This window comes from Alosa sapidissima, chromosome 1, assembly GCF_018492685.1.
Source record: "Alosa sapidissima isolate fAloSap1 chromosome 1, fAloSap1.pri, whole genome shotgun sequence".
NCBI classification, from domain to species: Eukaryota; Metazoa; Chordata; class Actinopteri; order Clupeiformes; family Clupeidae; genus Alosa; species Alosa sapidissima.
The window spans coordinates 20294651-20322499 of record NC_055957.1 but is presented as its reverse complement, the minus strand read 5'-3'; the positions used below and the strand labels follow the sequence as shown (position 1 = coordinate 20322499).

Sequence of the window (27849 nt, the reverse complement as noted above, 5' to 3'; positions counted from 1 at the left end):
TGTGAATATGGGACAATGAATACGGTCATTAAGTATCTGACTATGTGTATGTGTGAGCTCTGTTGTGTCATGTGCAAATGAGTGTAACAGCTGATTTTGTGTTGGCAACAGCAGGGGGAGCCTAGTGGAGAGCTGCCTGGGTCATCATTGGCATGCCTGTGGAAGGACATGCGGTCATGAAACAGCCAAAGCCATGTCCACAATGACTAATTTGCATCTTCAGCAGCACCCAATTGAATTGTGTATATATTTAATAGCGGTATAGGCTACGCTATAGCCCTAAATTGCAAACAGTGGATTAGCTAAGGGTGGTGAGCTAATCCCTAGCAGTTACAAGAAGTTGCTATCCAGCAGCACTTTCTCCTTAGGCATTCCCATGAGGCAAAGGAAGTAAAGGAGGTGCATGTTTATCAGGCTAACTAGGTCAACACATCAGCTCGGCAATTCTAGACCCTGCTTCAAAGGGAGAAGCCCATTTCAGATGGAAATGGGAAATCCTGTTCCAGTCTGTATCAAACACCAACAATCGACAGTACAGGCATCTGCAGGAGTTCTGTGAATTGTAACAGTTCTGATCTGAACTTTAGTTTTCTTCCAACAAATCCGTGAAATAACCGCTTTGGGATTTTTTTGTTGTGGTGGTGGTTGTTGATGAAAAGACTATGGTTGTTATGTTCCAGGGCCATATCCTGAAATTTCCCAGCTGGTGCTGACATTTGTCTATGTGGGCATGAGTAGAGCCCCAGACCATACTAAGACACTAAGACTAGAGCAATATAGGCCCAGATGATACTAAGACTAGAGCAATATAGGCTCAGACCATACTAAGACTAGAACACTTTATATAGGCCCAGACCATACTAAGACTAGAACACTTTATATAGTGTTCTAGTCTTAGTATGTTAGTTATATATCACCCAACTTCTGGTTCAGGCAATAGTCATCTCACGACTCGACTACTGCAATGCCCTCCTGACAGGTCTCCCAGCCTGCGCAGTGAAACCACTTCAGATGATCCAGAACGCGGCGGCGCGCCTGGTCTACAACCAACCCAAAAGGGCACATGTTACCCCGCTGCTCATCCAGCTACACTGGCTATCTATGGCGGCCCGCATCAAATTCAAGTCTCTAACGCTTGCCTACAAAGTAGTCTCCGGCTCTGCTCCCACCTACTTGAATGCCCTCATACAGACTTACACTACCTCCAGACCGCTGCGCTCCTCTGACGAACGACGTCTAGCTCTACCACCGGTACGCTCAAGCCAATCCAAACTTTTCTCATCTGTTGTTCCTCGTTGGTGGAACACACTGCCAGTTCCTACAAGGGCACGGACATCCTTTTCCACTTTCAAAAAACTCCTGAAGACCCAGCTCTTTAGAGAACATCTACTCTCATAGCAACACTTACAACAAGTCTTACTGATCCTAGCACTCACCAGCCGTTTTAAACTGACAAGTAACTGTTTAAAACAGCACTCACCGACGCACTTATTCTTACTGTACTCTAATGTTTTTTTAAACTGTCCTAAAATTGTGAGAATTGTTCTAAAACTTACTGTTTACCATGTTGTTAGTCGCTTTGGTTAAAAAGCGTCAGCTAAATGTAATGTAATGTAATGTAATGTAATGTAATGTAATATAGGCCCAGACCATACTAAGACTAGAACACTTTATATAGGCCCAGATGATACTAAGACTAGAGCAATATAGGCCCAGACCATACTAAGACTAGAGAAATGTATATAGGCCCAGACCATACTAAGACTAGAACACTTTATATAGGCCCAGACCATACTAAGACTAGAACACTTTAAGCAGGTGATTTCGTAGCTTGTTTATTGCTCTCACTGACACTCTTGTGCTTCATCTGCAAGTGAAGCAATCCTTCATAACAAGAGCCAGCCTCTGGGTCTCCTCTGTCATCAGTTTCCTTCCTGGGTCCTCTGTGAGGAAGCAATTACAGCATCAGACACCGAAAACATCTCTCTCTCTCTCTCTGCTGCAATCTATAAAATCGCCCAGGATATGCAATCAAAAGACAGAAACTACCCTATTTCAGCAAACTCAAGATACACACACATACATACACACATACCTATTCTTTCTTAAGGCAAAACTGTACAAAAATAGATATGAAGAGCATGTGTCAAAGAGCATTTGGAGTCCCCATGTGCTATCAACTATAAATATCATAACTTAGACTAGAAATGAAACTAAATGCTTATATCATTTCTCACCTTTGATGTGTGTTTTTTTCACATACCACCCAGGAAACGGCAGGCTCTGGGCCACACCTAGCCCTGGTCCACTGGACCCGAGTCAGACCAGGGCCAGAATCACGCCAGGTCATCCTGTGTCTGTGTGCGCACTCTAGAACTGACCACTGTCACAGAGGTCACCAATGGAAGCAGCAGGTGAGGTGTGTTGCCAGGGCGGCGTAGATGTACTGCTCCCCCTGCTCTAACACCACTCGTAGAGAAGATTTAATCTGGGCTTTTGAACAAGGCACTGTGGAAAATGACCAGAGCATTAAACATTGAAAAGATATCATTCAAGATATACTGTAGCATCAATGGGGAGAGAGACAGAGACAGAGAGGTGGAATTGTGGTGAAATGAAGGTTGGGGAGGGGCAGAGAGACAGAGGAAGAGAGTTGAGAAAGAAAATGAGAGAGAGAGAAAGAAAGAGAGAGAGAGAAAGAAAGAGCCAAATCCAATACACCTATTCTAAGGTCAACACCTAACAAATAAGATTAGAGATGGAGACCCACCAGCAGTGATTTTAGCATGAACTCTGTGTGCCATGCTTAGTTAACTAAACTTATCACTATGACACACACACACACACAAACACACACACACACACACACACACACACACACACACACACACACACACACACACACACACACACACACAAAACCAAATAGTGATCTAAAGAGACTTACAATTATACACCTATACGCTCACTAACACACTCAGTCATGATCTACAAAAACAGCACTGGCAATTGATAGTGTTTTTGTGCCCACTGAGTGACACACACAGGAACTGACACATCTTCCGAATAACCACCAAGTCGACGGAAATCAGCTCCACAGCTGAGCATCAGAAGTGACAACCTCAGCAGAGAGGTCCTACCTTAAGCAACTGGGTCAGACAAAAACATTTGAAGTAAAATTAAATGTCTATTTTGCTCTTAGACAAAGTTCAGCATATACACTTTTATAAGCAGAACTTTGTTAATATAGTGAACAATGTCTGCTCAGAATCTGAGCATTCTGATGAAACATTCTGCATTCTGAGCAGAGCTGCTCATCTGCTGCTCTACTGCTCAGAATCATGACATGAGCTTAGCTAAACGGCCATTATGTTATGTGAGAAGGAAGCAATGGTGCTTTCTGCATTTAGTTTAACATTTTAATATAAAACCAGTAGCAGAGACAATTGAACAGCACCTAAATGCACACAAGCCCAGTTTACAACAAATATAGCAACAAGCACAACAGGCTAAAGTTTCCTTATCAAGACAATGTAATAAATCATCCAAAAGAAATGTGTTAAGTTTAAAAAAAATCTAAACCAACTTATCAATCTGTTATAAACAAGAGAGCTCAATACACCCTCAGGTACATTAAACAAACAGATACCAAATGCACCAACTCCACCAAGTCAAGGAGGTCAAGGTGTTTTGTAAAAAGGATATGCAAACAGCAACACATTTATGCCTTTAGATCAGTGCAATGCATATTATTGACCCCTTCCAGTATTAGGGACTAAGTCTGTCATTAGAACTAATACACATGCATTTTAGTTATTATTGTTATTAATATGACTTATTATTGCCATTTTCATTCTAAATACTTATAACATCTCATCTATATCTAAAAATAAGATTTATATCAATTGATTTGATAACTGGTTGTTCTTCTCATGTGATAAACTCTTCACTTTTTCCCTGTCTCTGCCTTTGTAATGGTGGCCCTGAACTAAACTGATCTCACAGAAAGTAAGGAGGAGAAAACCTCATCATGCGTTCAGTTGAGGCAGTCACAGGTGGAACAATCGATTGTGATTGGTCAAGGTGTCCACGGTTATCACAGCTGTCTGTGGTGACCCAGACAGCCTCCTCGTCCACCTCAGTCCAGCACGGAGGATGGGGGAGGACGCACGCAGCAGTTGGGCCGTCGCATGTTCTGAAACATGGACCTGAAGACGTTGGTCTTTCTCCGCTTGCCCTTCTTGCCGGCGGGGGGCTCGGCCGAGATGGACTTGCGGATGCTGGTCTGAGTGATGATCTTTTTCTCGTGCTCCTTGATCTTGCACTGCAGGTGGCTCTGGATGGCGAAGCCCAGGGACTCGGGGTCCACCGAGGCGCCGTACACCTCCCACGTCATGCCCTGGTCGTCCCACAACACATCATGGATCGATTTCTTCAGCTTGGCGTCGTCCTCATCTTCGGCCTCCCGGTCCGGCTCCAGTTTCGGCTCAGCTGGGGTCTTTGCGGTGGTGGTCGTGCCAGTGGCGACGGCCGCGCCACTTTTCCGTTTCTCCTTGGCAGTGGAGCTTGACAGAGATGCAGTAACGGCTACACCAGCAGCAGTAGATCGCTTGCCCTCTGTCTTGGCTGCACTTGTGGACGGCTGTAGTGACTCCGACTGTGGTTTGTCAGCGGGAGGCTTGGCAGACTGCACTGGCACTGACTCCACCGTAGCCGTGGCACAATGTGCGGAGGCTGCTTTCTCCTTGCCCAGGCCCTTCTGGTCAGCGAGGCCCTTGCTCGGTGCTGCTGTGGTGGTGGCCGCCTCTGTTGTGTGGCCGGGAGGACGGCAGCCGGCCTGAGGGGAGCTCTGGCCACACGGCTCTATGCTGATCTGATAAACAGGCTGGAGGGGCGGGAGTGCCTTCTGGGCATTGCATGCAGAGGGCCCTGGCTCCTTGTGTTTGGCCTCTAGTCTGGCTTCCTGCTGCTGGGCAGCCTCTGCGTGGATCGCCCCTGACTGTGGAGCTTGGGTGGAGGAGATCGGAGCGGGCGCCGTGGCAGAGGCCGTGTGAGTTTGAGTGGAGAGCAGTGTGTGTTTGCCCGTGTCTTCCACTTGGTACACCATGGTCAGGCTCTCAGCCTCCTCTGCCTGGGGGCTCGTGGCCATCTTGGGGTGGGCCTGAGGGAAGAGGCTGGGACTGGTGGACACCGACTGGTTGCGGACATTAGCCACCGCCTGCACCTCCGCATCCTGCCGCTGCTTGGCCAGGGCAGGGTTGGCGTCTGGGGTGGTGGTCATCGTGGAGGCCTCACAGTACAGTTTGCAGTGGCTGGGCCTCTGTTCATCAGATGCGTCTCCCTGCGTCTGAGGGGCCTCGTCAGTCACCTCTGCGTGACTCTGTGTCTGACTCGGTGGGTTGTGAGGAGTGGTTGTATTCTCAGCTGATAGACCAGGCGAGTGGGCAACACAGGGCTTGTGGGAGCTCTCCTGCGGCATTGAATCCACCTGTGTCACCACCGGACTGCTCTCTGTTTTCAGAGTCGCATCTGCAGTCTTGTCAGCTGTTGCAGCATTGGTAGAGCCTGCCGTCTCTTTTCTGTGGTTTGGTTGTAGTTCATCAGCCTGTGCTGGGCCCGTTTGGGTTCGGGGGCTGTTGGGCGTCTGCATGGTCTCCGGGGCCTTCATCTTAGGGTCTGGCAGGGGTGGAGTTGAGTGTCCAGTGTTGCTGTTAGTGGTAGTAGTAGTTGGCACTGATGACACTGTAACACCACTACAATCCTTCGAGGGCAGAAACTGTAACAGAGGGGGCTTTGTGCTAGAGACTGTATTGTCTGTCTTGTCATGTCGGGGATGTTTGGTCTCACTGGCCGAAGTGTTCTCAAGTTCACCTGTCAGTGCTGGTTTCTGATGCGGAACTGCCTCTTTGGCCGCTGTGTTGGGCGACCCTCCGGAGGTGGAGGATCTGTGGTTCTGTTCTCGGGCTGCGGTGCGCTCTCCTTCCCCCTCCCTGGGAGTCAACGCTTTGTCTTGGCAGTCGTTTGTCTGCTTGTCACCCTTTGATGATGTAAGCGATGTGACTGCAGATGACAGGCCAGGGCTGCCGCAATCGGCCGTGATGGCGGGAGCTAACGAGGAGGGAGCAGGAGAGGAGAGCGGGGAGGCTGCCGGGACTCTTATGTTGGCGTTGCTATCCATGCAGCCCTCCGGACTGCAGAGCTCTCTCGTGCCAGTGCCCGTTTGCTTCCCGTCCCTAGTCAGCCCGTCGGGCTTCCCGTGCACACCGTTGGTGGACAGGGTGGGACTGGCAGGCCTTGCACTGGTTGCCTCGTTCGAGGTTTGGGTGTGTGGAGCGGTCGCTATGTTGGGGGTCTTCAGCAGCTCTGTAGCCTGAAGGGCTTTGGGCTCCAGGGTTGGAATGGGGCAGGCGTGTGATAAGTTGAGATTAAGCTGTGGGTCCCAGTTAGCGTTGGACTCTTTATTTCCTAAAGCGTCCACTGGGGCAAGCTGAGGGACCATTTGGACAGTGACAGTCCTTTTGGGGGTAGGGATTGTGTCCATTTTTGAAAATCTTTTTAAAGTTAATCACAGATAGAAAAATATCCAAAGTGGAGGTGTTTCACCAATGAGCCCAATGGTTCCTACAAAGAAAAGAGATAACAGTTTTAGCTTTGATCTTGTGGAGGGGATTTTTTTTTTTTAAATCATTTATAATAAATACAAAATATGTGCATATTATGTAATGCAATAATTTAACATATCATGTTCCCCATTATTTGGAAATTATGCAGTATTTGATAACTCTTGAATCTGCAGTATAGTCAGACAGATGCAGTATAATGTCTTCCTTTTCAGAAGCTAAACTGTTGACTTTTCCACTTCAACCACATCTGAAATGTTTCGTATGTAACATCACAATAAATGTAGGACAGGGTTGGTATTTCAATTCTGCTACAAACTCAGCCATTTAGACTTAAACATGATGAGAAAGGACAGATGAAGAAATGCAGCTACAAGGAAGAACAGTCACAGGCACACTTAAGGTCATTTGTCAAACTCAACTCGAATGGTCATGACCAGACAGGTGAATGAGAGTGAAAAATGAAGAGGCGGCTCCAAAATGACTCCAACTCAAAGAATAGAAAACAGAAATTACAACAAACTGAAGAGGCAGGGCATAACTCTCTCTCTCTCTCTCTCTCTCTCTCTCTCTCTCTCTCTCTCTCTCTCTCTCTCTCTGTTTCACACACATACATACACACACTACACACACTCCTGTGGTGATAGCAGAGGTGAAATCATCATTGCTCTTCTTCTACCTATAATAAGCTATCACTCTTCCATTCAACAGAATTACATTCAGTATCATATTCCTTCTGTATGGGTTTATTGATCTGCTGTTTGCTTGCTATTGTTTCCCCCCTCTCGTATCCCTGAAACAGGCACAGTTCAAATCACCATTGCCACAAGCACAGCTATTTTAACACTGATGAGCAAGGGTTACTTCCTGATTTAAGAGCAGTTTCCCCAGCAACCCTGCTAGTCATAGCAATCATTAGGAAAATAAAATAACAGCACATCTGCAGTTATCAATTGTATATTACACTCAAGGATTCTACACTGTCTGAAATAAATGGCAGACCTAATATTAACATTGTAGAACAAAATGTATTTATATTAAAACATAAACCTTAACCTTAACCTCATATACAGTGTTTTGAAGTGGATAGCAGGAATTTCCTTTTTTCTCTACTCATGAAGAGCTGTTGAAAGAGACATTGACATTGTTTCAACAATCATCGATCTCTGCAAGGGTTTGCACGTAAGTATGTACAGCTCTCTCACTCTCTCTCTCTCCCCTCCCTCCCTCTCTTCAGTTTAAGTTACTTACACAAAAATTTGTGTATCATTATCCTCCGATATTCAAATCAGACTACTACTATGATTTGGAGGACTTTATCGGAGAGTTACTTTTTAAGGTTTGAAAGCATTTGGGCTGTAAACAGGTTACATGTATAAATGTTATACAGGCTTGTGTTATATATTTGGTCATAGCAAAACTGATGCAAAAAGGCAGCCTTTTTATCACATCATTTGTCAAGATTTCTCTAAGAAAGGAAATCATAGCTTCTTGGTGAAAGGGATTGTAACTTAAGACCTTGTATTGCCACATCTGTTTTTATGGTGGTTCTAACAGCTAGCAGCATTGACAATACAACATGCTGAAGTCTTTGAAGTCACTGGGCGTCCCATGTCTGAGAAAATGATCTGACTCACATCCTGTTGTATGTACCCAGTTCATTTCAGCTGACATATAGTGTACCGAACTCTCACACACATGCACATGCACATATTCATTGACACATACACACACACACATACACAATCCATGTATAGGCCTACTCAGCTTTACCTCTAATCATCCATCACACTCTCAGAACAATATGGGAGGGAAAGAGAAGTCTCCCACATACTGTTCACACTAACATAAGCACATTTTCATTTAACGCATTTTCCTCCGAGCGCATACACCAATCGTCTCGCTTTTGTCTACCACTAATGAGAACGTTTGTGATCTTACAGGAAAGGGCCAACTGCGTGAAGTGGATGGTTGACTGCACACCATCTGAATCCTCCCCTCAGGGAAGTCATCAATACACTTATGAATCATCCACATGAATCAGTATACCTGCTACTGTAAGCAAGTGCACACAACATCCCTCCATCCAACTTCAGAGAGAGAGCTTCTCACTACAGTCAGAGAGAAGATCATAGGAAGAGGCTGAGTGTCTGGGATAACCCAAACATTATCTGTGTGGGCCACCCAGTGACTAAAACCAGCATGCTGCAGCTAAAATATCAGTTCATTCATTCTGTTTAAAGAGAGAGGTGATTTGACGGCGAGCAGGTCTGGAGATCTGTACACACTTATGACCTTGGCTGTTGAGTAAGCTCATGTCTATAGGGAGACACACAGTAGGTGCTGAGCACAGAACCTATAGATACCATGCAGCATATGAAGAATACGCTCTGTACCTTATAGCCTAAGTTGCTGGGCTGTAAATCTCCCTTACTCATACATTGCTTTGGATATAATCAGCTCACAATATAGCCTAAAATATCAAATGTAAATACTCTGACTATATTCATTCAGTGCATGTAGATTTTCGTGATATATTAGCTATATAGTTTTAAACTACAGTGGACCTCAATTCCTACATGGCCAATGGCAATTCTAACAATTCAAGTAGGTCATTGTTGAAAATATTTGCGTGGTATGTGTTTTGCATGTAGAAGTAGACTAATATCGAGGGTCATTATCACAACAACTATGTCTATCAGAAGGAGTGTCTGACCCCTCGTGCCAGCCAATTGGTGCAATGGAGCCCACAGTCATAACAGCCTCATCAGTTCCTTTATTGATTGAAATAAAATACACATCCTAGGCGAACCATTATTACCAATTGGTATGGTGATTAATTGATCATTTTTGCGCGTCTCTTCAATAGACGTCATTCAGGATGTAATTACTATTAATGGTGAAAGGAAAATGACCTATGCAATATAAGCACAGGAATTGCACCAAATAGATATAGAACTACATTTGTAAACGACTAAACTCCACAGATAATAAGGAATCTAACAATATGATTAAATCATTTAATATTCCACTTATGGAAAACTAAATGGCAAGGCAAATCGAAATGAGTGTAGCCTAACGTGAATTCGAAGGTTACTTTGCTAAATTACTCTAGCGTATACATTACAATAGCCTAATAGTTTTTGTAATCACATAAATCTATTTATGTGCCTAAATAGGCTGAAAACACACAATGCAGCATAGTGATATTGAGACTCCTAAAACAAATTATACAAAATCCATAACTTAGACCCATGTATTGCACAGCTCAACGCATCTTACTTCACGTTTGAATTCCAGGACCTGTCATCTAAGGCACCGTATTTGACCTTGCGGACGAATTCCACACATAACCCACATTTAAGATGCATTCGAGTTGTCAGCGTTAAGACATAAAATAGCTTACCTGGTGCGTATTTGTCTCCGTCTCATATCATTTTCGTTTTGATTAGTCTACTGCGCTATTTACGCGCACATCTCCCCACCAGGGCACTCGACTGAATATCAATGAAAGAAATTCAGGCTAACGTCAGGGATACAAAACCACGCCTTCAGAGCAAACCAGAATTTGTGCCTTATCAGAAGGGAGATATAGCCTAATAATTAGGTCAAACCGTTATTTTTTTTCCCTGACGGTACTCTGTGAGACTTTACATCCAGGTATCTTTCCATGATTGGGTCGAGTCGAATATAGCCTGTGGGATTCTCAGTTAGTCATGTCCAATGTGATCATATCAAACTCAGTCTTCGCCTCGAAAAAGCAATAGCGTGCTGGAAATCGCTCTCTCACCTCTGCGCTCACTCGGTCTCTCGGGTCCAAGCACTGCATTGCCATTTGCTATCCATCCTGTACCACATAGAGCAGAGTACTGGCGTGGAAGTTTTACATAAAATATATGGGGACCATATTTATTTTAATAAAAAAATGTATGTTGAAAATGTCCATATTTACAGTTAAAACAATAATAAAATGTTCATCAACTGGAAATGTAACAAACTTGCTTGGACAAAGAACCATTTATCTTGCCCCCATGCACAGTGAGGAGGATGTAAGATAGGCAAAAAAAATCAATAATAATCACTGATGGAGAGTTACAGAAAACATATTTGGGGTATGTCAGCTAAAAGCCTTTCCTGTCATTTAATTGTCAAATAATTTACTAAATTATGGAATTCTGGAATCGTGGTCTATTTCCTATTCCCTATATTCCCTATGAAAATTATGGTGGAGGTCTGTGATAGGTTGTTGTAGACCTGTTATATTCTTAAGGCCCTGGGAAGCTTATTATAAGGTATCATGAACTCAAGAAAACCCTGAGCAACCTGCCAAGACACTTAAAGTGTGTCTTGATTGGATCATTTAGCAGGTCAATGAACCAAAACACATCAAAACAAAAATGGTTTACTGAACACAAAATCAAGCTTCTCCCATTGCCATCTCAGTCCCCTGATCTAAACTCCATAGAAACAGTGGGGTGAGTCAAGGAGAATGCACAAGTGAGGACCCAGGAATCTGGACGATCTGGAGAGATTTTGTACAGAAGAATAGTCTCAAATCCATTGCTTTGTATTCTCCAACTTTAAGTGATGTCATAGGAGAAGATTGCAAGCTGTTTATTGGCAAAGGGAGACCCAATAATTGTGTCACTTGTCTTTTTATAAAAAATAAAAAAAAACTTGTTTTGCTTTGTTTCTCAGAATAAATTTGCTCTCTTTCAAGACTAAATGTTTCCTCACTGTTTTCATTCTGATACCATAATTGCCAAAAGTAGATTTTTGTTATACTTCTTTTTACTCAACTTTACCTGCCAATAATTGCGGAGGGCACTGTAGCCTAGCGACCTCTAGCCTTGGGGATAATGGAATAGTTTTGCAGTCAGGCCCGGCACCAACTTTATCTGTCAGGTGGGCCACAATATTTTCTGGAGGATCTGGGGCTGGGGGACATTTTGATTTTGCAATGCAAATGCATGCATATACAATTCAATCCAAAGAACTTTATTTTGTGTTAGGAACTTGACGTGTGAAAAGCATCAGTGCATATCCAGTTCACCTGACATCATATACAGTGCCCACACAGCATACACATACAACATAGGCCTACCACACACATAGGCCTACATAGTACACATCACACCACATTGAGTGTGGTGACATATAACATACCACATAAGCAATAAGTAATTAAAAGAGTGTTTTGATAAAAAAAAAAAATCAAATTTAAATACCATAAAAGTCTGATGGGTGTGCACAAAGCTTGACATGGCTTGTCCTGAAGGTGAGTGATCTGAACCTATCTGTGCTGAAGGTAGGAGACAGTTCAGTCTGTTGGAAGCAGCTCACTATACCCAAAACTCTACTGGGACACAGTCCAATCTAATGATAATAATAACAATCTGCTACCAAAGAGACAACAACATCTAGTTAAAAAACAAATTATTTACTGGGCACAGCAGTTCAATACCGCGGGGCAAGTACACCAGTAGTGTCTAGTGAAGCTCCTGGTTGGAAGATTCTACATTGCGTAGCCAACTAGAAGCTAGTTGTTAAAAATGCTTATTAGGCCTATATTGCGGGTTTTCCAATTTTGACGAGGCATTGTCACTCTTCAACAAACTAAGTCTACACACCCTTTACAGTAATTTATTCAAGTTTCGGCCGGTGTAGCTTTGTATTTCACACATGTCCGGTATAATTTTATGAGTAGCCTATCTGCAAACGGGCCTGCTAATGCCTGGCTTTTTCAACCTATTTCTAACGCAACTGCGCTCTCTTTCGATGGGCAATGGGATTTTTGAACTATGTAGCTGCTCATCTAGGGGTAGTGCTAGCATTTTTTGCGCATGTCATTTAGGCCACTTTGGTTTCCGTGAGCTCTGTTGCACGTCCACGATTGAACGGTGTATTCTGCATCACTTCATTCTACTTTCAAGAGTGCACTGCAATTTGTGATTTCAGTGATAATTAAGAGATTGTCTATTAGAATTGTGTACTCTTACCGATCGATTTTTAAGAGGGTAATCTTCTAGGAGCGCCTACTCCTGTAAGTTGCTGGGGGGAAAACCAGCTTTTGACAACCTGTTGTTGCTACATTATTGCTATGCTAGCCAGCTAACATTAGGCTATCACAGCAGCAGGTAATATCTACGTAAACGTAGTGAGCCAAGCTAGTTAGCAAGCCAAGCTCTTCTTCTCTATGCTATTTCGTGTTTCTGCCAGTTTATGTTTATAAAACGTTTATTTTATTTTAACCGTTTCTTTCCTTGTCTATTAAAAGACGCAACATTTTGGGTAACATAACATTAGCCCGACTGCTGACGTGTAACGTTATTGTAAAGGTTAACGTTGGCTAGTTAAAATACCAGCATTTTTGAAGCGCTGAATTGAAATGAGCTGTCTTGTTGAAACAGCTGGTCGTAAATATAAACTCGCTAGTTGGGCAGTAAAACTCTTCATAAATTAATTTAGAAAAAAAAAAACCAAAACAACGTGTCATATAGCTACCACTCAGCTACATATGCCTATTTATTTTATTGCTGCAAAGATATATCATTTAATAACTTCTTATAATCAAGTCTTGCTATCGCTAGCATGTGAACCAATGTTATCATCTAATATTAGCTAGTGTTAGCAGGTTAATAGAAGTCAACAAAACAAGGTATTGGTATTCATTCATTCATCCATTCATTTATTCATTCCGTTGTTATCATTGACCAGCAAAGTTTATTTGAAAGCTAGCTTAGGGTACGATGCATGCTTTATTACATTTATGTTGTGGCTCTATTGTATTTTACTTGTAACATAATGGTCACTTGGCATTGGTATCATAGCTGTCTAATGTTAGTTGACACACTTGTTCATTAACATGAAAGATTAACGTAGTATCGACATGTTTGCAGTATCGTGGTTGGCCCTTTTTCAGTTATGTCGATAAACACTGTGATTGAAGAGGCTGCTCCCATCAACTTGTGAGCTGTAATACCACTGCAAGACCTCGCAGTAGCCATATCTGGATGTGAATTGTAGGGTAAAGTGAGGGCACTTTGAAAACCATGAACGAGATCGAAATGTTCCAAATGTGTCCTAATTGTGTAAGTTTGTTATTGTTGTAAAAGCAGCGCAACAAGTGATTTAATTGTAACATTTATGGTTTTGTTTGTGTCTTTGTATGTATTTTTATATCCATTAGACAATGTTGGGGTGTATCTTTCAGTACTTATACACATCCTTCCTGCGATTTTTGTTGAAGTGGGTTCTACGGCAACTTACTGGGAAGTGTGAGCTCCAGAGGATATGTATGGGCTACAAGCCAGGAGCAAAAAGGACTGCAAGGGCAGGTGAGGACACTATCGCCACAATGTGTTTCCCACCATTCTCTCTCCCCTCCATCTGTATTTCTTGGTGAATCTTACAATTTCAACTTCCCTTGTTCCCTTATGCCTGTAGAGTATTCCCTGGAGTCTTCAAAGAGCAAGGTAAGGAATAGCACCACTGTTCATCAGTGTGAATTTAGAGTACACAAAGTCCAAATGAAGTTTGTAGCAGACTGCTGGGTCAGTGCTTTGATCATTATGTATGTGTTGTTAGCTTTCTGGGCCATTTTTATCGGTTTTTAACCAGATGATGTGTTTATGTAGTCAGTCATTTCACAATCATTTTGGAAGATGACCTTTGTATTGTGGTGAAGGGCTACTTCAGTGGCTTAAGGAATATTGATCTTAGTAGATCTTAGGAGATTTCAGAGTCTCAGTTCATTGTGGAACAATATTCAGTCCATTGTGGAAGTGAATGGTTCTCTCTGTGCCAATGTAATTTGAGTGTAAGCTTCGATTTAGTTCTTCTGTGCTGTTTGCTAGGTATTGAAGGCATCAGTGAATGCAGAAGAAGACACTGTGGAAGACTATGTGGAGAAAATAATGAAGGAAAAAAACATCAAAGAGCAGAAAGATCCCACGTATGTTAATTTTATTTCTTTGGATTACTGCCATCATGCTAATCTTCATAAAATACTCTATTTACAACAAGAAAATAGGAGATGATAACCTATTTCAGTGTCATTTAACCTGGTCATTGAACTGTGGCTTCATATATGTCTTTTAAAGGTTTAAGAAGAATCTGAACTCACTTTTGTGCCAAATAAGTGGGTACAATAATCTTTATCGATCTGTGGAACAGCTAAGGAAAGAAGTATTTGACTGTGAAAAGGAAGAGCATGAGAAAATGCTTTTAAAGGTAATGCTGAATTTTAACATGACGACTATATCATCAACACATCACCTCTCCAGTCTTGAGGAGAGTCAAATATTTATATGATAGATTTAATAGTAAGTGATGGTAGTTGGTAGATGGTAGCTTTTATGTATTTCAGAGTGATACACAATAAAAATGTGTTACAGTGGTCTGGAGATGCCACAGTCATCTGGATAGCTGGTTGACGCTAGGCATTCATTAGCACTATGTGGAAGTGTCCTCTTGTGATAAAAACCCAAATTCAGTTGCATGGTGCCCTTTTCGTTTCAGGTCTTTTAGTGATGAAGTGAACATTGTAGTTTTGTGAGGGGGATGTAGGCTTGCGATGTTGAAAGTATGGCTGTGGGGCTGTTGAGTAAGTGAGCATGTGACTGTACATCTGTCTCTGTCCAGCTCTGGGATCTCCTGATGCCTTCCACAAAACTGGAGTCCAGAATCACTAAGCAGTGGGGGGACATTGGTTTCCAAGGTGATGATCCCAAGACGGACTTCCGCGGAATGGGAATGCTAGGCCTGACAAATCTTGTGTAAGCATGGACTGCTAGATTTCACTTCTGCGTTTGAGTGTGCATGAACACACTTAAGTCCTTTTTTGTGAGATTGTTCAATCTGTCCACTCTTTGAATTTTATATCCAAGTGTGTGTTGTGACCGCTTTCACTGAAGTGTCTTGTCTGTTATCAATTTCAGGTTTTTCAGTGAGAACTACACTGAAGCAGCACGGCAAGTCCTCTCACATGCCAACCATCCCAAATTGGGGTAAGTATCACTTTTCTCAAGCCATGTGCTTTGTTTTCAGTCCTGAACCATTGGCTCCTCAGTGTGAGGCATTGATATCTGTGCTGATGGAGAGCCTTGTCATTTGTTCTGTTCTTTTCTTGCCGAACAGGTACTCGTACGCTATAGTGGGGATCAACTTGACAGAGATGGCCTACAGCCTGCTGAAGAGTGGTGCGCTCAAACTTCACTTCTATAACAGCGTCGAAGACCGGGCCCAGATGAAGCACTTTCACCTGCTCTACTGTGAGTAAACAGACAACCGACTACTTCAGTTTTATAGACAAGCAGCCTGCAGTGCACATGTAAGATGTCTTATTAGGAAAGGATTAGCCGTTTGTGTGTGTGTGTGTGTGTATGAATGAATGACCAAATATATATGAATTTGTCCAAGCTGTAAATGGTTAACAACGTGGCTCTGGCAAAGCTATAAGCATATCCAGCCAATCAGCATTGTGCTTCAGGAGTGGGAACAGGAGCAGGGTTCTAAATGAACACCCGCCAACCCGCCAAATGCGGGTTAAAATTCATTTTGGCGGGTGTTAATAAAAACTTACTAGCCAGTTTGGCCGGTGATGCATGAAGCATTACATGCATGATACATAAGGCTCTGTTCTCAGTCATTTATCCCACTGGTAGTACTTCCTACATTTCCCATGAACACTGTGCCGTAATGCTGCGTGATGACGTTTCATACGCCCATTGGCTGCGCGGAGTTTGCAGTGAAACCAGCGCGAGAGACCATAGAAACAAACGGTGCGTCTGCTTGAAAAAACACAAGGAAGAAGAAGAAGAATGAACAGGGCCAGAGCAGGGAGCAAAGACAAAGAGGAGGGAGTTAGCTAGTAAAGGTGCCATGTGTAATGTCCGCCAAAAAATCAATTCATACTCCACATTCCATAAAAGATGGGGCAGTATAGCTCCAGAAAGTGAGTTGGTCTACCCTAGAGTAACAACCGAGACACGTGTATTGCAGTTTGGCTGGCGGTTATGTTGCCCGCATACCGCCTCCCATGGCCGAAACTGGTATTATGACACCTGTCGGGCTGTGGCTAGTAATTTAGCATGCTAATTTAGGTTGATCTCTCTGCAGCACTATACCTTGTCATTTTTTTAATGACATCATCGCCCTTATTTCTTCTCATTCTTTTGATGCGTGTAGCTCATTTTTTGGATATTTTTACCTCAATTCTTACACATGGCACCTTTAAAGTAAAGTAAAAAGTAGGGCTGTCAAAATGAATACGTTAATCGCAGCGATTCATTTTGAAATACATAACGTGTTACAAAATATTAATGCAATTAACGCATTGTGTTTAGCCTACCTATTTCCTTTGTGGGGGGCTGATGTCATGTAACCACAAGATCGTTTATTTTATTGTCTATGGAGTTAGCTCAGTGGTCCCCAAACTTTTTCTTCCGAGGGCCAGCTCACTATGCCTGGCTCTAAGAGAGGGCCAGAGACTCGGAGTATATCAACCATAAATAGCTTAGTGCTGTGAACAACAGCAGTCTACCTTAGTCGAATATTCCATTACATTTAATCATCACTGCAATTTAATACCATTGCTAGCTGTGTTTTATGTTGCCACCATGCCATATTAGTGTAAAATGTAGCTCAAATGAAATAATACTAATAAAAAGACTCTGTTTCTTTGCATACATAGCTCAAGTTGTGAACAAGCAATATCCTACAAATAATTTATTTAAAGTTATCAAACTATGAGAGATTTATGAAGTGCTGGCAAACACATCTGAAATGACCACCATTCTAACTTTCACTCACCTGATGAGAACTTTGAACTCTGTATGAACATTTGAACGTGTGAATAAAAAATATAAATAATTATCCCAGAAAGTCCCAGAAATATGACTTGAATAGAAGTTAGTTATTAACAAATAATTGATAAACTTTTAGAATACTCTGAGCACTGATGCAGTCAGCATAGGCCTCTTGCATTGTTTGCAGGTAGGCCTACATTTCATTCTGTTTTCGATGGCAAACGTGAAACAGCGCCAAAACAACCACCAGTGGACAAAAAGAGTATTACATGTGTACTGTAGACTCGCCATAGAGAATGAATGGGGAAATTACGGAGGTTATAGTTTGACGATGTCGTACTCCCGTGCGGGCCAGATGCTATATACCACGGACATGTTTTGGGGGGCCACCCAAAGTGAGTTGGCGGGCCGTATTCGGCCCGCGGGCTGTAGTTTGGGGACCACTGAGTTAGCTGAAGATGGAGAGGAACATGAGGAGCTTTTAAGCGAAAAGTTTCAGTTTAAAAAAGCTGCCTGATCAGTGCTGCTGCTACAACCACACACATCACACACTATGCATAGGGCACCAAGAGACAGAGGAGGTACCAACATTTAGCCAATAAATAGTAGTTTTACTGCAAACTGTTTTTCACTCTTGTTAGAGAAAGTTTACAATGTCAACATGCACCAACAGCATGTTACATAAAGACGATACTTTTCGGGTCCTTTCCATTAAGATCCACTTATACGTATGCTACTCCATTTAATTGAGAATATGCGTCTGAGCACACACGAGAGGGAGAGAAAACGAGTCGCAGGTTCCAGCTGGCTTGTCATTATTGATGATAATTGATATCTCTTTTTAATATAAGAAACTTATCAAATGAAATCATGAAGGCAAAACTCTTCACTCTTCACTGTCCTGTCCAAATAAAGGCAAAAAAGCCCTAAAAATATACTTAAAAAAAAAAAAGTTAATTTAGAACCCCGGACAGGAAGGGTGTAATTTGATGGGCTGTTGAACACAAGTGTCAACAACCTTTCGTGAAACTGAAACAAAATTGCGGGCTGAACCTTTACAGCAAAGTACCACAGCAAGCATACACAGTGAACTTGCTGACTCATTTAAAGCCTCAGTTTTTGCATTAGGCTTGTATAAGTTACTGTATGTGAAAGACTAAAATGTCCTTTGTCTCTTGCCAGGTTACTTGGCGTACGAGTTCAACAAGTTCTGGATTCTGGAGGAGCCCGAGAGCATCATGGAGTTTAACTTGTATCGAGAGAAATTTCACGAGAAGGTCAAGAAACTCCTCCTGGACCCTGATGTGACTCTAATCTTGAAAGGGGATTCTAAAAACTGAACTCTGCACAAAACAGTGAATCGCCTCCAATACTTACTACTTCTTTGTGCCCAGATAGAATGTCCCCCAAGAACTAAAGAGAACAAATATTCCCCTTTTTAGCTACACACAACAGCATAATTTTATTTTTTGTTTACAGCATCCTAGCGATGCTCTATGGGAATTCCTTCCAACATGTTCCTAATGAACATTCCAGTTCTTTATTTGAAAGGCTTGACGTTTGTAGTTGTAGGTTAAATCTCTTTGTTGTGAAGGAGTCTAAGAGACGTCAGCTCGCACACTTGCCTATTTTTAAAAAGTTATTTTTCTCCTAGGATAGTTGTTGAGACTAGCTAGACTTTAAGATTGGGCTTAATGCTTGTGTGAGGTGTTTTCACATATTTATTCAGTGCTGCCTCCTTGACTGTTTGTAAAAGTACATCATCTCAGGAAATCTAGTATTTATGTCCAGAGAAGGAGATCAAACCTGTACAAAAATATGACAACCATGTGTTTTATCCTGACTCAATTGTGCTGTTGTGACAGGCAATTAAATGTTATTTTGCATGTTTTAATGCGTTCTTCCATCGGTACTAACATTCTCATCAGGTCCTTACATTTCAACAAGCACACTTCTATAGTCGTTTCATCCTTTGAGTCGATGAAATAAGTATAAATAAATCAAACAAAAGTGATCATGGCACCGCTTCGAACATTTGAGTACAGATGGCACGGTTTGTGCCTGACTGATTTTGTGAGCATAGTAAGTTAACTGTTTGATTATGATGTAACAGCTATGTTTAATTTATATCTAAAGTGTTCATGATTTGAAAAATAACACTAATTTGTAATTTTTTTACAGTCCTGCTCAAGTTGTTTATACTGTCAATAATGTGCTTCATGGTAAATAAATTTAATTCCAGACAAAGTGTCTGATGTTTCTAACAGAGGAAGTGTGTGTGTATGTGTGTGTGGTTAAATAAAAGAAATACAACAAATGTAAGATATTATGTGGCATGTTACTTTTAATAAATAGAAGTTTCCTTTTTATGAATGTGTAGCTGGCTCCATTTGGCTTTGAGCCGTACATCAGTATGTGTGAGGTGGTATTTGTGCATTCGGCAGGTCAGGCAGCATGTTCTCTTAGAGGATATTAGTGTATCTCTAGACCTCCTCAAGGGTCTTTACAAATAAATACAAGTGTCCTAGTGACCAGGGTGCGAACTCTTCATCGCCCTCTTGTGCGTATGCTGAGGACATTTCCTTTAGCACTGACAGCACCATTGGTTAGAGAAATTAAACATTTTGTATAAATTAGTGTCATTATCAATAATATGTATAAAAAATATGTTCACCGTAATTTCAAAAGTAAACATTTTACGGTTTACATACAAGCTACATATTAGCAAATTTCAAAATGCAAGGGCATTGGGTAAATACCAAGGCAACAAAGGGAGAATTTGGGAAGATGAGGGAACAGACATCAGCATTAACACTGACAGTAGGTGTCCAGAAGGGGGCAGTCTTTCTCTTTGATTCCATGCAGTTCCAACACAAGCAACTCAGTGAATTGGATCATGGTCCTCTCAGAGCAAACTCACTCAGTCTATAAATTGGGGTAGGGGGAAAGTGGAGGTGGGATCGAAGTGGACTTTTTGAAGGTTCCTTCCTACGTAGTAGCCTCCAGTTTCTTCTTGGAGACCATCATAAGCCTCTTGAGCTGCTCGAACGACACAAACATCACAACGTTCCATGAGCCCAGCCTCAGGAAAGAGGGAACGAACCTGAGGTGACAGAGATATGTCATTAAGAGGTTGGTGTAGAGAGGAAGGTGAAGGTGAAGACTTAAGTACAGCTCTCAAGAACAGGCAGAAGGACTACACATGCATAAGCAGAAATTGTTAAGAGGTGGGTAAGTTTTCATTTTCATTAAGGATTTTAAGATCCTTGTATGCTTCAAAATTGTGCTTTTGAATTATTTTGAATAAATGTGTGTGTGTGTGTGTGTATGCTTTGGATGCCCACCCTTTGTAGAAGGCTGTGGGCCCTTCTTTGGTCATCATGGTCCAGGCACAGTTGATGGCGCTTTTGTACTGGCCAGGGGGAGAGTTCATGTAGCGCGTCTTCACCACGTCCACAGGGGAGGCGATCACTGTGGTGATGAAGCCAGCTCCAAAAGCAGACACAAAGTGGCAAGGCAGGTTGTCTGTGAGGAAGAGGGGAAGGGAAGGTCACACACTGAACGCAAGTTTGTCTATGTGTAAAGTTTAAAGCCAAATTAAATATATTTTAAGTGACAACCTGTCATTTCCTTGGTAAACTAAAAATCCCCTTAACGGTCTTATGAGTTGATACTTTTATCCTGAACTGGCTATCCTAATTAATTTATACTTTTACCCCAAATTGCCAATGCTAATATACCATGTGAAAGGTAACTTCTACAACCTCAATCAAAGAGCTGACATGCATTAGATGATGATTCACCAGATTGCCATTTTCTCTGTACCTATATCTCAGTCCTGTTACATCACATATGTCCAATAGAAGACAGGGCATACTGTATTTTTGCCTTCAGTTCAAACTCTATTACATTGTTATCTCCGCCAGAGTCATAAAAAGCCTAAAGATAAAACTTGCTCTGCACACTTTAGTGTCTGTTAAGCCTTTTGTTATCTACTTAAAAGACAACGCAGGGGTTCTATTTCACTCTGTTGAAAACTCTGTTTCTCTGCTTCTCTTTAAGTGTCTGACATGTCATGATTATGATCTGATAGCGCCAGTCATATGTGGATTGCCTCAGAGGGTAAAGCTAGACAACGCAGTGTTCTCTCTTGTGTACTTACCTGACAGGAGCTGCCGCGTGAGAATGGCTTCTTTGATGAGGTCGTAAGACACCAGTTCAGTGCAGTTCACCAGGGCATTCCTGGTGATGTTGGGTAGCGTTCCTTGGATCAAAGAAAGATTTCGGTTTGAACAATATATGAAAATAATGGTCATATTAAATTTGAGATATTTGGCTGTTAATCAGCAGTAAGACTGAGAGACTGTATGATGATGGAACACACAAAATCCTTTTACATCTCAATATGAGGTTTAAGTGCAAATTTATGTGAAGTTTCACCAAGTACTATACAGTTCTACAAGGTATTTGTTAAATCTACCTATTGCATCAAGTTTAAACATTGATTGTAAATCGACTGAATTGAGTCATGATGCAGTTTACATTTGATTGATAGTATTGCAAGCACACACTCCAACGGGTTGTTCTGTTCCATGTTCTAGGACACTGAAACACTCCCTCACCTTTCCACAGTCCTCTCAGTCCTTCGAGCTGGAAGATTTGGCGGTAGGCCTGCATGGTGCCATTATAGCGTCGGGCCACACCCTGCAGGTTCTGCTGGGCCTGGAAGCGGACCTTCACCACGTCTGTGGGCTGGGCACAGGACACGGCCATGGCCCCCGTGGTGCAACCAGCCAGGATACGAATGCCAATATTGGCGTCTGGTGTTGGAGGGGTCACGGGAGGGGACAGAGAAACAAAAAAGTGAGATAAAAAAATGGTGTGTGGATGGATGAAAGAAGACACAAATTGAGAGAGAGGCAATTAGGGTAATTCTCACTGTCTTTGCCGCCTGTGTAGAAGGTTTTGACGTTGTCGTAAAGGCCGATCCTGATGGAGGCGAAGGCCATCTGCCGCTGCAGCCCTGCCACCAGGCCGTTGTAGAGCGATCGGGGCCCCTCGGTCCGAATCATGGTGGTGATGGTCCCAAACACCCCCCTGTAGCGGATGCCTGATGCTGCCGCCTTCTCCCCTTGGATCTAGAGGACAGAGAAGCAACGTTTCACTCCACACAGCACATCAAGAGGTGGAGTTCCTCTTACGCAAACAACATCAGCAATGCTATTTCAAGCTAGCTCTAACACACTGTATGCCTAAACATTTTTTGTAGTGGAATAAGAAAAAAGTACTATAACATTATATTCACCCATATGGTTATAGGCACAGTTGAGGCACAAGTTCAACAAGGTGATAAGAGAAATGGCCCTAATACCAGATGCAAGTCATGTGCTCCATCTGGCAAGGATTGATGACTATACTACATCTGGCTACTACATGTGTGCAGCAGTCTTTCAAACCTTATTCAGATGGAAGCGTACCTATGTTCCCCGGGTCCTATGTTCCCCGCTTTGTATGGGCCCGGGGAACACAGGACCCGGGGAACATAGGGATGACCCCATTCAGATACTACTCAGATCTATTGCAATATCTGTACCTTTGTGGTAAGCCTCAGAAAGAATTGATCTATGTTGTACAAAATTGATCTACATTGAGTTAGGCCAATGTCCAAAGACAAACAAATCTGAAGGAGATAAACAAAAGGAGAAGAAAGGAAACAGGGTGAGAGGTGAGAAGGACGGAAAATAAACAGAGGAGAAAGATTTGACTGAGGGAAAAAAGAGAGTGGGGTGGCGACGGAGAGTGAATGGGCATCCGCAGGCTAAATCAGAGCTTCTGTGTCCTGATTAGGAGTGAGAGGTGTTGTGCGGGAGGTCAGGTACCTGTAGCCGCACTTTGGCGGTGTCCAGCGGGAATGTCACCAGGTCAGCAATGCAGGCGGCTGTGCCAGCGCTCAGAACCTTCACACCAAGAGGAGGGGGCACGTCGGAGGGCTTCAGTCCCACCATTCTGACAGCCGGCTAACACGCTAACACACACACACACACATGAAATAAAGGACATGACACAGCGCACTGAAGCTTTGTTATCTGGAAATAAATCTAGTCTTACTAGATTGCTGTGTTGTGTACTGTTCTTGGTAGGATGCTGATATGGTGCAATTAAATGGTATACAATTTTACTGTTATCTGTAGTTGCAGAGGAGAAGAAGGAAATAGAGTGGGGATAGGTGCACAGAGGACTAGAGTAAAGTGAAACATGTTCAAAGGATCTCTCTATTTCATTTCAACTCTTCATCTTTATACAGCAGGTGCTCTTGTGCCAGATTTCACTGTACCCTTGACTGGTCAAGGTGCAATGCAGAAATAAATGTTTGCAAATGATTGCAAAACCATGTGGAGGATGGAATTAATTGAACATTTGTGTATCCAAACCTGTTTCTTAAAGACCCTTCATTAAAATGTTGCTTAATTAATTGCATAAAATAATACATTATTGGTACTTACATTATTAATCCACTGCGAGTCCTGAGATTGTTTTGGGAAATGCGGTGGGATGGCACAGGACTGGAATTTAGCCACTTGAAGCCTGCTTGGATAGTAGAGGAAGAATGCACATTTTTCTTTTCTTTATATATCATTACCAGCTGACGTTTTTTTTCTATCTTTTATGACACCCAGTTTGAGAGGCGTTTCTCTGGGGGAGATCAGCAGCGAATCAAAGTCCATACACTGACTGAGAGGCAATGTCCACCTCCTTCTGTCCAAACCTCACACTCAGATAAACAAGTTAGTAGAAGCCACTGCTACTGCTCTTTAAGGCCATAGGAATCAGGCGAACATCAATCTGTAAGGCTGTAATTCACTACAGAATGACGTTTGCATTTGGGGACATCTGATGATGTTTAACATCCTGACAAGTTATGCTGGAGTAAAAGGTGTATGCTATTAATAGCCTTGGTTGAGACACACGCAGACGCTAAGGAGCTCAATTCTAAGCCTGAACCAAAGGGCCAGGGCCTGTCAAGGCCCTCAACCAATACATATAAATGCTTTCCGATTGGGGACATGGGATTGGCTTTGAAAGGTGACAGCTATAGGACTGATGTCTTGTATTCATTTGAATTAATTATTTGCATGTGTAAATGTTTATGGATTGACGGCCAAGGACCAAAGAGTCAGTTTTCACTCTAACTGACTGTAGAAACAGCAGGGTTGTTTGTTATTGAGAAACAGTGACCAAGACTTCACTGACAACTCAAAGGTCATCCCAGCATCCGTCTGCAGATTCAGCTTTTCTTTAATGTTTTTGTCTCACTATTTGTTGCTGTAGGGAGAGACTGCTAGAAGGATGGCAACGTTAACAACACATGTTGTCATGGTGGTCCCTTGTTTTCGGACATTGTGGTTTGTCTCAGCATTTTTCAGGTCTGGCTGATTGGCTGCTATTGACCTCTCAGTCAACAACGTCGCAGGCTGAGATGGGGCCAGAGGCGCAGTATGGTGCAGTGAGGAGGAGTGCTCCTGACGTCAATGTCAAAAGTTCACAGTGGGCCGCTGATAACAGATTTGGCTCATAGTCTGTTTTGGCATTTCCCTTTCCAAAGGGATAACAGCAGTGGAGGGAATACCAAGTATAGAAGAGGATAAAAAGTGCACAAGAGCCTAGACAAGACTATTCAAGTGCTTGCTAAAACACATTTTAGGCATAACCTGCCCAGTGCAACTCAGTCTGGGACTATTTAGCTAGTCAGTAACTTTATTATTCAAAATGACCAACATTCTGTATAAGTGTACAAGATGTTACAGTATATATCTCATACACAATCGCAAGGAATGCTTGAAAGACAGACATGTAGTAGCAAGTAGTTCCTGAACATTCAGCTTAACACGCACAAGAAAACAAGCAAGGACGAAGTTGATTTAGTTTCCGCAAATATCAAGTATGTAATATACAAGTTTGGTGATGGGGAAACCTGAAGACCTGCACCCACAGCACACTAGGCTTCATGGGTGCATGGTACTTGTGTCTGGTTCCTCTATGATTAACCCAAAGCCAAGAGTGAACCATTAAGCTCTGTATGCAACTACAGTTATCAATGTTGGTACATTCATGGAGGGTGAGATTACATTCTTGGTGAGTCACTCATACACTCATACACAATCATGCATTCTCTCTCTCTGTCTTTCTCCCCATCTCTCTCTCTCTCAAACTTTTTTACCATCAACTGTGAAGCTTATAATTAGAAGAAGATTTAAGGGATTAGTAAATGACAAAAGCCCTGAAGTATGCAGTATTTGTGGAACATTATAAGTAATGGCTTTTCACTGATTATTTAACCATGACACTTGCACACTTTACACTTGCACACTTTGCAACTTGTTGTTGTCCTGTTGTCCTGAAAACACTTCTGAACACACTTCTGCTGCTCTTACATAACTTGCACCACTATGCCACTTGCATACTTAGGTCAAACAGAACTACCTCAGCCATTTATTGGCCTGACTTTTGCATTATTATATTGACTGTCTACGGTATGCACAATTGCACAATTTCAACCAAATTTTGCTGCTCTTATTTCTTCATTGTATGTGCCTTCTTATTTACTTTTTATATTGTTTACTTGAATATTATGTTTGTCTGTGGACCTAATTGGTTAAAATATGTCTTGTCTCCACCGTGGGATAGTGGGAAACGTAATTTCGATCTCTTTGTATGTCTTGACATGTGAAGAAATTGACAATAAAGCAGACTTTGACTGACTTTGATGACTGATTGATAAGTGACTGTGTGCAGATTGGATGAATCGCTAACATTTTCATCTTTACAGCTGAACCAGCTTCACAAAAAACAACTCTTGAGTTTCATATCCAAACAATGATTCTCATCACCATCTTAGCTGTAAATCTTCCCTTCCTTGTACTGTTGAAGGAGTCTCCGGAGAAGATAATGTTGCTGAACTATGGAGACAGTATAGCTCCCTCTTTAACTGTTTAAAACATGATCCATATGTGGAGGACTCTGCTATCAGTGATGAATCAATAAGTATACTGACACATGAGGTATTTGATGCCATATGGAAATTACCTAACAACAAAGCATGTGGTATGGACTCAATAACTGCAAAGCATCTGAAAAATGCCAGTCTCAGGCTTGCTCCCCTCCTAGCAATCAACTTTACTGGTTTGATGATCCATGGCATACTACCAGATTTAATCTATTCTGCTTGTCCCAGTTATCAAGGACAAAGCTGGAAAAGTTGGTTGCCTGGATAATTATAGACCTATAGCATTGGCCAGTATCTTATCCAAAGTAATGGAAAGAATCCTCCTTGACAGAGTGAGTGGGTATATCTCTTCCCTGGATAATCAGTTTGGATTCAAGCCAAAACATGGCACAGACATGTGTATTTATGCTCTTAAGGAAATTGTGAATTTGTATAAGGCTAAAAATTCTACTGTTCTAATGTGTTTTATTGATGCCTCTAAAGCGTTTGATCGAGTGAATCACAAACAGCTCTTTATTAAGCTAAAGCAAGGGGGAGTGCCTGGGTATATTGTGAGGGTTCTTGCCTATTAGTATGCCCACCAGCAGATGAACACATCAAATGGGGGGGGTTGCATATTTGCCCCCTTTAGAGTGTCCAATAGTGTCAGGCAGGAAGGAATTTTGTCCCCTGTCTTATTTCATTTATATATGGATGAACAGTCTAGGAGACTGAATAAACAGGATAAACAGGATAAATGGCTTAATTTCCCTGTGGTCAAACTAGCCAATAATTGTCTTGAGATCTGCAAAAAGATTAAATACCTTGGTCATTTTATTACAGATGATATGAATGATGATGATGACATATACAGACAGTGTTGTAAGTTATATGCACAGGCAAACACCATAGCACGTAAGTTTAGCTACTGTTCCAGTCAAGTTAAAGTGGCTCTGTTCAAAGCTTACTGCACACCACTCTATACTGCCCATCTGTGGTCTTACAAAAAATCCAGCATGCAGAAGTTACAAGTTGCCTACAATGATGCAATGTGAATTTTACTCAAGGTTCCCAGAGGAGGGAGTGCTAGTCAGATGTTTGTATCTGCAGGAGTAAGCACACTGAAAGCACTTTTAAGAAATTTGATGTTTAAGTTCATGCAACGTCTGGATGAGTCCACCAACAGTATCACTCTCAAATCCATCTGAGCTGCTCCATACACTGAGAGTGCATTGGCTGAAATGTCTGTATGATTGTTGTATTTGTTTATCTTCTTGTTTGTCTGTTTGTTTTGTTTTGTTTGTCTTTACTGTTCTGTCTTGCGTAGCTTTTGGACATGAGTCTGGCAAATAAACTGAATTGAATTGAATTAGCACTGATGCTGATAACACCTACTCTTACATAACATTTTAAATCTGAGAATGCGGCTATAATAATG

The 27849-nt window shown here is 42.1% G+C and overlaps 3 protein-coding genes across 5 annotated transcripts; 1 reads left to right on the top strand and 2 right to left on the bottom strand.

The window, feature by feature from the left end:
• Positions 1 to 3405: 3405 nt before the first annotated feature.
• Positions 3406 to 10364, bottom strand: gprin3b (GPRIN family member 3b). Its single transcript, XM_042110569.1, has 2 exons — positions 10027 to 10364; positions 3406 to 6621 (listed from the first exon to the last, which is right to left on the bottom strand). Exon 2 carries the CDS (start codon positions 6539 to 6541, stop codon positions 4139 to 4141), a length of 2403 nt encoding a protein of 800 aa, XP_041966503.1. The 5' UTR covers positions 6542 to 6621; positions 10027 to 10364; the 3' UTR covers positions 3406 to 4138.
• Positions 10365 to 12470: 2106 nt separating this feature from the next.
• Positions 12471 to 19752, top strand: elmod2 (ELMO/CED-12 domain containing 2). 2 transcript variants are annotated; one of them, XM_042104986.1, is made up of 9 exons: positions 12471 to 12663; positions 13810 to 13957; positions 14067 to 14095; positions 14477 to 14574; positions 14723 to 14852; positions 15264 to 15397; positions 15560 to 15628; positions 15759 to 15892; positions 18611 to 19752. In XM_042104986.1, exons 2-9 carry the CDS (start codon positions 13813 to 13815, stop codon positions 18766 to 18768), a joined length of 897 nt encoding a protein of 298 aa, XP_041960920.1. In that variant the 5' UTR covers positions 12471 to 12663; positions 13810 to 13812; the 3' UTR covers positions 18769 to 19752. The 2 variants fall into 2 exon arrangements, with proteins under 2 accessions (XP_041960920.1, XP_041960928.1); XM_042104994.1 differs by lacking the exon at positions 12471 to 12663 and adding an exon at positions 12712 to 13635.
• Positions 19748 to 24082, bottom strand: ucp1 (uncoupling protein 1). Of its 2 annotated transcripts, none has more exons than XM_042104960.1 (7): positions 23932 to 24082; positions 23308 to 23453; positions 22368 to 22566; positions 22051 to 22248; positions 21591 to 21692; positions 20773 to 20953; positions 19748 to 20531 (listed from the first exon to the last, which is right to left on the bottom strand). In XM_042104960.1, exons 2-7 carry the CDS (start codon positions 23431 to 23433, stop codon positions 20417 to 20419), a joined length of 921 nt encoding a protein of 306 aa, XP_041960894.1. In that variant the 5' UTR covers positions 23434 to 23453; positions 23932 to 24082; the 3' UTR covers positions 19748 to 20416. The 2 variants fall into 2 exon arrangements, with proteins under 2 accessions (XP_041960894.1, XP_041960905.1); XM_042104971.1 differs by having other exon boundaries at positions 23308 to 23445; positions 23932 to 24035.
• Positions 24083 to 27849: the final 3767 nt, after the last annotated feature.